This window comes from Haematobia irritans, chromosome 3 (genome assembly GCF_050003625.1).
Source record: "Haematobia irritans isolate KBUSLIRL chromosome 3, ASM5000362v1, whole genome shotgun sequence".
In the NCBI taxonomy this organism is placed as follows: domain Eukaryota; kingdom Metazoa; phylum Arthropoda; class Insecta; order Diptera; family Muscidae; genus Haematobia; species Haematobia irritans.
In genome coordinates this window covers 195,951,931-195,964,133 of record NC_134399.1, presented here as the reverse complement: position 1 = coordinate 195,964,133, position 12,203 = coordinate 195,951,931, and the positions used below count along the sequence as shown (strand labels likewise).

At 36.7% G+C, this 12,203-nt stretch overlaps 1 protein-coding gene across 1 annotated transcript in view; it reads left to right on the top strand.

Annotated features, from left to right (window-relative positions):
* Positions 1–12,203, top strand: part of LOC142228963 (uncharacterized) — a 92,487-nt gene that overhangs the window by 78,980 nt on the left and 1,304 nt on the right. The window contains exons 14-15 of the mRNA XM_075299487.1: positions 933–1,008; positions 6,829–7,204. Coding sequence (XP_075155602.1) covers positions 933–1,008; positions 6,829–7,204 — 452 coding nt within the window. The remainder of the gene's footprint in view (positions 1–932; positions 1,009–6,828; positions 7,205–12,203) is intronic.

Genomic DNA, 12,203 nt, shown 5'->3' with positions numbered 1-12,203 from the left:
ATAAATGATATGACCAACACGTTCCTTTGATATCTTTAAGGCCTCTGCAATCTCGATCAACTTCATTTTATGGTCATTCAAAATCATTTTGTGAATTTTTTTGATGTTTTCGTCGGTGAACACCTCTTTCTGGCGTCCACTGCGTTCACCGTCCTCCGTGCTCATTTCACCACGCTTGAATTTTGCATACCAATCAATTATTGTTGATTTCCCTGGGACAGAGTGCGGAAACTCATTATCAAGCCAGGTTTTTGCTTCCACCGTATTTTTTCCCTTCAGAAAACAGTAGTTTATCAAAACACGAAATTCCTTTTTTTTCATTTTTTTTTCACAATAAAAAAAGTTGCTTCACAAAAGACGCTCGATCTCACAAACCAATTGACTTACAGACGTCAAATTTTGACACGAATCATTTGAAGGTTGGTACTATATAAAAATATTATTCATTTAATACTAGCGACGTCATCTATGTGTCAGACCGGGGACTTATCAGCCAACCTGTTATTTGCAAAAATTCGCAATTTTTCCAGATTGGATTCAACATTTTTTCGACAAAATTTTAATAATTTGTACCATTTTATTAATTCTTACTCTGTTTGTAACCCATTTGAAACAAATAAAGTTAAAATTACCCATTAGAAATATGAAAAAGCGAGTTATAAAAAAATTGAATTAAAAGAACTTCCTGTGTAGTTAAACTAAAGAACAACCTTGGGAGGACATTTTTGGAAGTGCTTTTAAAGGTGTGCCTTTAAAAGAACTTCCAATTTTTTTGCTGGGTGGTTTCAATATCTGCAACAGTATTTTCCATAGTCTTTAGTATAGATCTGGAGGTGGGAGAAGTCTTATTTTTTTTTAATTTTCTTATGGAGATAACTCTCCGAGAAAATTTTTTGATAAACAACAAATTAAAAAATGTGTCATTATTTTAGGTATTTTTGGATTTGCCTTGAATCGTTATAGTAATATGCCCTATCAGACGTGGGAAATAAAACCGGATTTCAAAACGTAAGTGGATAGAAAAAATAAATTTATTATAATTTTATTATGTTGTTAAACATTTGAGATAAGTAACAAAAAATTTGTTTTTTGTAGTTTTAGTAGTTCAGTATAATAATTATCGCAACAAAACTAAAATTCTACTATATAAAAATAAGTCGGGTTTTCCTTCCTGACGCAATAACTCCAGAATGCACGAACCGATTTCCACGGTTTTGCATTCTTTGGAAAATTCAAGAAAAGTTTCAACGGAAACGCGGGAAATATACAATTTGAATTCATAGCAGTTGCTTTTGTTATAAAATAATTTTGTTTGTTAACATGAAAAATTGTCGGAGAACGTTGAGGATAATCATGTGGTGAAAATAGGGTATCTCATTTTTGAATATCTGCACCGAAAAAAATTTCCGTAGTTAAACGCTAAATGTAACTTATTTTTATTGTAAAAAAATTATTTGTTAGTAGTTAAATTGTATTACTTTTTGCGAAATTTTCCACAGCCCAATGAAAATTTATTTTTTTTAAGTATGTTTCAAATATTTTATGAACTTAACGTGAGTATAAAGTTCGATGACCGTACACATATGTTCAATATGAACCAAAGCAAATGATAATGTTCGTACGATTCCCAAAAATAGTAAGAATGAACTACTATATGGTTAAAACAAGTAAGTAAAGTAGAAAGTCGGGCGGGGCCGACTATATCATACCCTAAACCACCATTACAGAATTAGTAATCATAAGCACTTTTGGGTAACATATAGGTCTGGGAGATAAACCGCAGTTGGATATTTATGAAAATTAAGGGGTACATGTCTATGGGTGCTTTGTGTCAATCTGACTATTGCTCATAATCAATGTTGCCAGGGAAAATGTTCGGTTTACCCTATAATGACAAAAAAAGTTCCCTACTTTCCCATACATTCACAAACAATTTTCCCTACTATATTTTTCGTTAAATTTAAAAAGTTTTACAAAACAAAAATGGTTCTAAGTACTTTATTATTTTAAAACATGCATATGCAACGTATATAACTTAGAATTTAAATTTGTTTTACAGCCACGGTTGCCACAGTTGGTAGAATTCTACCCAAATTAGTAATCTTTTTTGTTAAATCTCTATAAAAATAAAATTTTGGAAAAAGTTTCTATAAACAAATTTTTGTGAGAAATTTTTCTATAGAAATAAAATTTTGACAATAAATTCTATAGAAATAAAATTTTGAGAAAAAATTCCACAGAAATAAAATTTTGAGAAAATTTTTTATAGAAATAATATTTTGAAAAAAATTTCTATAGAAATACAATTTTGACAAAATGTTCTATAGAAATAAAATGTTGACAAAATTCTCTACAGGAATAAAGTTTACCACACATTGTTAAAGATCAAGCCTTGCCGGCTTCTAATTTCCTCCTCTAGAGCCACCAAAATGTAAAAATTATTACAAAATGTGTTGAGTGAAAATGTCCTACATTGTGGCCCTACGTCCCTAAAAGACGCTAAATATTAGAAAACCCCTACATATAGGGAATTTCCCCTACTTCTAGCACCACTAGCAGTGTTGATATTGCACCTACGGAGTTAGTATGCCACTAATATTGAGTCCATTATTAAAAAAGAGAAAATCATTAAATTAGTGTGGGTAATAAATACAAATTTGTAAAAATCGAGCAATATTCTTATGTAAGACCTACAAGTACGTATAGGTACGATCGACTAGTGCATCAAATATTGAAATTTGAGTAACATTGGTTAATAAATAAGAGTACTATGGCCAAATTTGGGAAAATCGAGCGATACATATATATGGAAGCTATATCTAAATCTGAACCAATTTGCATAATATTTTGCGGGTTTGAGTAACACCACAAAAGGTTACCTTGTGCAAGATTTGAGTAAGATCAGTTAAGAAATGAGGCCTGTATGGTCAAACATAAGGTTATTAGGGGCGAATTTTTCAAAATCGGGTGATACATATATGGGAGCTATATCTACATCTGAACCGATTTCGATGAAATTTGCACATATAGTTAGTACTATAGAGGACTGGATCTAGCCAACTTTTGGTAAGATCGGTTAATAAATAAGGGTTCTATGGCCAAATTTGGGAAAATCGGGCTATACACATATATGGGAGCTATATCTAAATCTGAACCGATTTCGATGATTTTTTGCACATATAGTTAGTGCTATAGAAGATTATATTTAGCCAACTTTGAGTAAGATCGGTTGATAAATAAGGGTTTTATGGGCAAATTTAGAAAAATCGGACGGTACATATATATGGGAGCTATAGCCAAATCTGAACCGATTTCGATGATTTTTTGCACATATAGTTAGTGCTATAGAAGATTATATTTAGCCAACTTTGAGTAAGATCGGTTGATAAATAAAGGTTTTGTGGCCAAAATTGGGAAAATCGGGCGATACATATATATGAGATCTATATCTAAATCTGAACCGATTTGGATGAAATTTTGCAGACTTGAAGGGCGATGGAAAATATTACCTTTAGCCAAATTTGGTGACGATCCGTGTGAAAAAAACGCAAAGTGACCCCATTTGTCGAAATCGGGCGATACTTATATATGGGAGCTATATCTAAATTTGATCCGATTTCTTCCAAATTCAATAGCGTTCGTCCTTGTGCCCAAAAACCTCCCTGTACCAAATTTCATCAAAATCAACAAATACATGGACAGACGGACGGACGGACGGACACCAAGCGCTAGATCGACTCAGGAGGTGATTCTGAGTCGATCGGTATATATTTTATGGGGTCTAAAATCAATATTTCTGGTAGGCACATTTTTGGCCGATCAAACTTATTATACCCTGACCACTATGTGGTTTAGGGTATAAAAATTAGTATAAAAATTCATGAAAAATATTCAGTTAGGCTTTCGCTTTTCCAAATCCGAATTGCCGGGCCTCACGCTTGACACCTGCCATCAGATTTTGTACAGCCACCTTGTCCACCTTCTTCGTCGCAGAAAGCCAGTTTGCTTTGAACTGCTGCTCGTCCTTAGCAATTTTTTTGGTCTTCTTTAGGTTCCGCTTGACAATAGCCCAGTATTTCTCAATTGTGCGGAGCTCTGGCGTGTTGGGAGGATTCTTGTCCGTGGGAACCACCTGCACGTTGTTGGCGGCGTACCACTCCATGGCCTTTTTACCGCAATGGCAAGATGCCAAATCCGGCCAAAACAGTACGGAACAACCGTGTTTCTTCAGGAAAGGCAGCAGACGTTTATTCAAACACTCTTTCACGTAAATTTCTTGGTTGACAGTCCCGGAAGCTATGAAAATGCTGCTTTTCAAGCCACAGATACAGATGGCTTGCCAAACCAGATATTTCTTTGAGAACTTTGATAGTTTTATGTGCTTGAAAATATCTGCCACCTTTCCCCTTCCTTTTGCCGTATAAAACTCCTGTCCCGGAAGCTGCTTGTAGTCGGCTTTGACGTAGGTTTCGTCGTCCACTACCACGCAGTCAAACTTCGTCAGCATCGTCGTGTACAGCCTCCGGGATCGCACTTTGGCCGTCGTATTTTGTTTATCATCGCGATTTGGAGTCACTACCTTCTTGTAAGTCGATAGTCCGGCTCGTTTTTTGGCTCGATGCGCGGTTGTAGACGATACACCCAGCTTATTTGCGGCATCTCGGAGAGAGAGGTTAAGGTTTCGCTTGAAACTACCGGCAACTCTCTTTGTCGTCTCAGCGGCTTCCGGTTTTCGATTTCCCCCCGATCCAGACTTCCTGACTGTCGACAAACGTTCCCCAAACACCTTAATTACATTTGTAACGGTTGATTTGGCAACTTTTAGCGATTTTTCCAGCTTTGCGTGCAAGTAGCTCGGATTTTCGCGATGCGCGAGCAAAATGTTGATACGCTGCTCTTCTTGCTTGGACGGCATTTTGACAACTGAAGAGTGAATTCCAAAATCAAAATAGGAGCAACATTCTACACACACACCTTCAAAATGAGGGGTGTTCAGGTTTTTTAAATGCAAAATTGAAAGAAATACGTCAAGTTTATATTGACCAAATTTTGACCGTATCACCCTTTATAGTCTCTAATAACCATGCAAAAATTGATCCACATCGGTTCATAATTAAATATAGGCCCCACATTAACAGATCCCCAGATTTAGGTTGTGGAGCCTGAAAGAGAAGAAAATTTTATCCGATCTGGCTGACATTTGGTACATAGTGTTGGTATACGGTCTCTAATAACCAAGCAAAAATTGGGTCTAAATTATATAGCCCCCATATAAACCGATCCCCATATTTGACCTCCGGAGCCTCTTGAAGGAGCAAAATTCATCCCATCCGGTTGAAATTTTTTACATTTCGCTAGTGTATGGCCGATAACAACCATGCTAAAGTTGGACCCTATCGATCTATATTATATATAGCCCCAAAATAAACCGATCCCCAATCACAGAAAAATAACGATTGCCACTCGAGCCAAAAATAATCTACCAAAATTTTATTGCCATATAAAATTTTATATTTCTATAGAAAATTTTGTCAAAATTTTATTTCTATGGAAAATTTTGTCAACATTTTATATCTTTAGGAAATTTTGTCAAAATATAATTTCTATATAAAATTTTGTCAAAATTTTTTTTCTGTGGAAAATTTTGTCAAAATTGTATTTCTTTAGAAAATTTACGAAGCATTTCATAGTTGGAGAATAATATTTTGCAAAATCTTCCAAAACATCCAGAATTCTACCAATCTACCAAACAGTAAAAAATCGGACATTTTTGATAGACTCGTATCCATAGTTGTATATAGCCCCCTATAAAGCGGCCCCCATATTTCAATTCTGGCTCTATAATGAATATCGGTTCCTAATTATTTCTTCTCTATATATACCGGTCAAGAACTGTACATATACGTATTTAATCGACCTTTCTTTTGCCTACTATATATCCCGCATGGACTAACTTACAATTTAGAAGATACTGTTAAGAAATTTTAAGATGCCTTGCCATCGGCCGCAACCCAAGTAATTTAATTGTGGATGACCGTCTTTAGCAGGAGTTTCTACGCAATCCATGGTGTAGGGTACATAAGATTCGGCCTTGCCGAACTTACGGCCGTATATATTTGTTTTCCCTTATAAACGTTTACTTGTTTCTATGTATATTCTTAAATTTGAAATAATCCATTTTAAATTAACTGTCTTCAATAGACCGACAATTGCATTTAGTAGCTAAATTATTTGCATCAACACATGACCCAATTTAGTCTAAGTCTGCAGTTAATTACTTTCATAGCTCTATTATTATTAATTACACACACACATGCCATTACACATACAACAATTATGCAAAATACACATACATACACATACACAATATTTTCTGATTGTTATAGGATTTGCAATGTGCTAATGATGTTTACAGTCACTTTTGTTAACGAGACCAAGAACAGAGCCATTAAGAGACCTCCTACTGCTTAAGCATATCAAACAAAATCTCTGGTATATAGGTATCACCAACACATCTTCAAACATTAATGTAGAATTGGCCACCCACTGAACGTAAGAGACTATCAATGCTTCACAAACTTTTGTTGTGCCAAAGCCTGTAAACAAATTTGAAATGTTCAGGCCATAAACACCACATCGCACCATAATGTGACACGGCTATCTGTGAACAACAACATTTCTATGAAGATATTCATTCACACACAAAGCGTATTCTCTACTCACACACAGACACACACTTATATTTCCATATTTATTAAAATGAAAACAAAAAACCTATTCTCTTCTCTTTCTCTTCTCCTACTCATCGTTCTCTTACTATGCCATTAGCTCTGGGACCATACTTTTCAGTTTTACTGCCTCTTTAGTAAGCCTGGACATAACCATAACCTCTGAGGGTTATTGTGTCAACAATTTTCAAGGTGGCTCAACGCAAGCCATTAATGAGATGATTGGTCGTACCCTGTCATTGGAGGCGATTAAACAGATTTTGATTTCTTCAGCCGTCGACATATTCCCCGAAGAGGATACCTTTTGTTATACGGAAGGCTCATGCGAGAAAAACTATGGCATGGAAATGCATTTGTATTCGTGTATGTCAACATTGGCCCTATCGCACAATTTCAGTTGGTCACGTTGGAATCTTTTGGCTGGAAGTCGTACAGCTGTTTTATTAATCCGTGAATTGATTGAAGGTAAAAAAGTGGTAAGTATAGCCAGAGCTAAAGAGAGAGAGAGTTAGAGCGAGAGAGGGAGAAAATAGTTTATATGGAAAATGTAATTTGGTTGAGAGTGTATGTAGGTTTTTATCAACGCTAATGAATGGAATGGAGTGAGAAACATTTAATATCGAAATAATAGTCTATCTGCAATGGCGAGATGACCTCTCATTGAAAGGTTTTCGTAGGAGACCATGGTAGAATAGTAATTGATAAAAATGAATTTCTGCAGTTGCACTAAAAATTGAAGTGCGTACCCGCAAAAAAAATAAAACGGGTATCGTAAAAGTGGGTCCATCAAGAAATTAATGTACAGTGAAACCTCTCAGAAGTAAACAGTCATGGTATGTTAGGCTACCATGAGTGTCAACATTTATGAGGTGACCAATTGTGATTTTTAAAATTTTACTATAGCAAACGTCCCCAGCAATAAATGTCCACTTTTGGGAGATGTTCGGTTTTCAGAGTCTAAATTTAAGTGGTTTCGCTGTAGATATTTGAGTTTACCAGTTATAATAATTATTTCTTGCTTCTTGTTATTTCAAAATTTACGCTTGTGTATAAATAAATATACCGACATATGGACCAGCTTACCCAGAATATCAGGTATACATGAAAGCAAAATGTGAGCTCTTGGAATCTTAAATTTTAATGTTATACTCACTTAAGGTTTTCCACATCGATCTTACCTGAAAATAAAAACAAATATTAAAGTTTTTTGGCTTATCCAATTGATAATTGTTGTTTGTAAGCTTATTTCGGTTTATATGGTACTATATACTCGTATAATTATGAACCGATAAGAACCAATTTGTGCATGATTAGTAGATAGCCTATACTGACATCGCGTGCAAATTTCAAACGGATGGAATGAAATTTGCCCCTGAATGAAGCGGAGAATGGATATGGACCATTTTTATACCCTCCACCATAGGATGGTGGAAATATTGCTCTAAGACCCCATATTCTGGCTCGTGGTGAAATCCTGAGTCGATCTGAGCATGTCCGTCCGTCCGTCTGTTGAAATCACGCTAGGTTAGGTGGCAACCCGATATTTCAGGCTCACTTAGACTATTGAGTCCATTGTGATACCACATTGGTGAACTTCTCTCTTATCCATATCGCCATAGCCATATCGGTCCACTTTTACGTATAGCCCCCATATACACGGACCCCAAATTTGGCTTACAGACCCTCTAAGAGAAGCAAATTTCATCAGATCCGGTTGAAATTTGGTATATGGTATTTGTATAAGATCTCTAATAACCATGCAAAAATTGGTCCACATCGGTCCATAATTATATATAGCCCCCATATAAACCGATTCCCAGATTTGGCTTGCGGAGCCTCTAAGAGAAGAAAATTTCATCCGATCCGGCTGAAATTTGGTACTTGGCGTTAGTATATGATCTCTAACATCTATACAAAAATTGGTCCACATCGATCAATAATTATATATAGCCCCCATATAAACCGATCCCCCGATTTGGCTTGCGGAGCCTTTAAGTGAAGCAAATGTCATCCGATCAGCCTGAAATTTGGTACCTGGTGTAAGTATATGGTCTCTAATAACTATGCAAAAATTGGTCCACATCGGTCCTTAATTATATATAGCCCCCATATAAACCGATCCCTAGATTTGACCTCCGGAGCCTCTTGGAAGACCAACATTCATTTGATTCAGTTGAAATTTGGTACGTGGTGTTAATATATGGCCTCAAACACCCATGAAAAAATTGGTCGAAATCGGTCCATAATTATATATAGCCCCCATATAAACCCGTCCCTAGATTTGACCTCCGGAGCCCTTTGGAAGAGCAAAATTCATCCGATTCGGTTGAAATTTGGTACGTGATGTTAGTATATGGTATCCAACAACCATGCAGGAATCTGTTCATGTCAGTCCATAATTAGATATAGCCCCCCTATAAACCCATCCCCAGATTTGACCTCCGGTGGATAAGCAAAATTCATCCGATCTAATTGAAACTTAGTACGTGATGTTAGTATATGGTATCCAACAATCATGCAGGAATTGGTTCATATCAGTCCATAATTATATATAGCCCCCATATAAACCGATCCCGAGATTTGGTTTTGAAGCCTCTTGGAGGAGCAAATTTCATCCGAGTCAGTTGAAATTTGGTACATTGTGCTAGTATATGGCCGTTAACAACCATGCCTAACTAGGTCCATATCGGTCTATAGTTATATATAGTCCTCAGATAAATCGATCCCAATCACACATAAAGTGGTCCATATCAAGTTCATAATTGTAGCCCCCATATAAGCGACCCCCATATTTCAATTCTGGCTCTCCACATACCGCGCAAAAGTCCATATCGATTCGTAATTATTTGTAGACATACAAATAACTTTTTTTGTCTAATATAAAGGGTGATACGGTCAAAATTTGGTCAATATAAACTTGACGTATTTCTTTCAATTTTGCATTTAAAAAACCTGAACACCCCTCATTTTGAAGGTGTGTGTGTGTAGAATGTTGCTCCTATTTTGATTTTGGAATTCACTCTTCAGTTGTCAAAATGCCGTCCAAGCAAGAAGAGCAGCGTATCAAAATTGTGCTCGCGCATCGCGAAAATCCGAGCTACTCGCACACAAAGCTGGCAAAATCGCTTAAAGTTGCCAAATCAACCGTTACAAATGTAATTAAAGTGTTTGGGGAACGTTTGTCGACAGCCAGGAAGTCTGGATCGGGGAGATTATGGAGAAAACAAAATTTCCCAAATGTTTTCTCCATAAGGAGTTAGCATAAAGGGCCCAAAATTGAGTTATCTCTCCCAGCCAGATCTATACTAAAGGCTGTGGAAAGGTTCATTCGCCCGAACCGAAACATGTACAGTCCAGGCGTGTATAGATTTGTATCTGGCGTTTTCTTTTCAATGGCTCTATTAACCATGTTCCTTAATCTATATCTGTCCATAAAGCTCGAATAATAATTGTATAATTGGAGCTATATATATTTATGGACCGATATGGACCAATTTTTGCATGGTTGTTAGAGACCGTATACTAACATCAGGTACCAAATTTCAACCCGATCGGATGAATTTTGCCCATCCAAGAGGCTCCGGAGTTCAAATGTGGGGATCGGTTTATATGGGGGCTATATATAATTATGGACCGATATGGACCAATTTTTGCATGGTTGTTAGAGACCGTATACTTAGACCACGTACCAAATTTCAACCGGATCGGATGAATTTTGCTGCTCCGGAAGGCTCCGCAAGCCAAATTTGGGGATCGGTTTATATGGGGGCTATACGTAAACGTGGGCCGATATGGCCCATTTTCAATACCATCCGACCTACATCAATAACAACTACTTGTGCCAAGTTTCAAGTCGATAGCTAGTTTCGTTCGGAAGTTAGCGTGATTTACACAGACGGACGGACAGCCGGATAGACGGACAGATGGACGGACGGACATGCTTAGATCGACTCAGAATTTCACCACGACCCAGAATATATATACTTTATGGGGTCTTAGAGCAATATTTCGATGTGTTACAAACGGAATGACAAAGTTAATATACCCCCATCCTATGGTGGAGGGTATAAAAAGAAATTTAATTTGATTTTTTAAATAAACGATTTCACCGATTTACACGCGTTTTACCTTGACCAAATTTTGACCGTATCACCCTTTATACCACGTATGGACTAACTCACAATTTAGAAAGCGATGTTAATTCGATTGTGGATGACAGTCTTTCGCCGAAGTTTCTACGCAAACCATGGTGGAGGGCACATAAGATTCGGCCTGGCCGAACTTACGGTCGTATATACTTGTTTACAGTGTTCTTAACCTTGGACAGTCATCCTTCGTCAAAATTATGACGCGTAATTTCATTTTCGATCTAAAATGCATTTTCTTCTTTACTTTTAGTTAATTTTTTCTTCTGTGAGATAATGTAATTTCGTGAACTGCAGTTAAAAAGTACAACACATCGTTAAAATTTCCTGGTTTTAACAATGCTTTGTGGAAATCTCAAAATGTGGTGTAAAATTTAGTTCAATTTTCGTGCGATGTAGTTCATTCTTCCTATAAAACAATTCACTTTTTTTCGGTGTACCAAATTTCAGCAGGATGGGATGAAATTTACTTATATAAGAGGCTACGCAATTCAAATCTGGAGGTCGGTTTATATGGTGGCTATACGTAAAAATGATCCGATATGGCTCATTTACAATACCATCCGACCTACACCAATAACAACTAACATACTTGTGGCAAGTTTCAAATCGATAGCTTTTTTCGTTCGGAAGCTAGCGTGATTTCAACAGACGGACGGACATAGCAAGATCGACTCCGAATTTCACCACGACTCAGAATATGAGGTCTTAGACCAATATGACAAAGTTAATATACCCTCCATACTATGGTGGAGGGTATAAAAAAAACTGTAATTTTGTATGCAATTGAAATAAGATTTAAATGAAAAGTAAACAATTATATACGGCCGTAAGTTCGGCCAGGCCGACGCTTATGTACCCTCCACCATGGGTTGCGTAGAAGACATCTTCTAAACACTGCCATCCACAATCTAACTTGAACCAGATCGAATGAATTTTGCTCCTCCAAGAGGCGCCGGAGGTCAAATCTGGAGAATGGTTTATATGGGGCTATATATAATTATGCACCGATATGGACCAATTCTGGCACGGTTGTTAGAGACAATATACTAACACCATGTTCCAAATTTCAACCGGATCGGATGAAATATGCTTCTCTTATAGGCTCCGCAAGCCAAATCTGGGGATAGATTTATATGGGGGCTATATATAATTGTGAACCGATGTGGACCAATTTTTGCATGGATATTAGATACCATATACTAACACCACGTTCCACATTTGAACCGCATGGGATGAATTTTGCTCCTCCAAGAGGCTCCAGAGGTCAAATCTGGAGAACAGTTTATATTGGGGCTATATATAAACATGGACCGATATGGAAAAATGT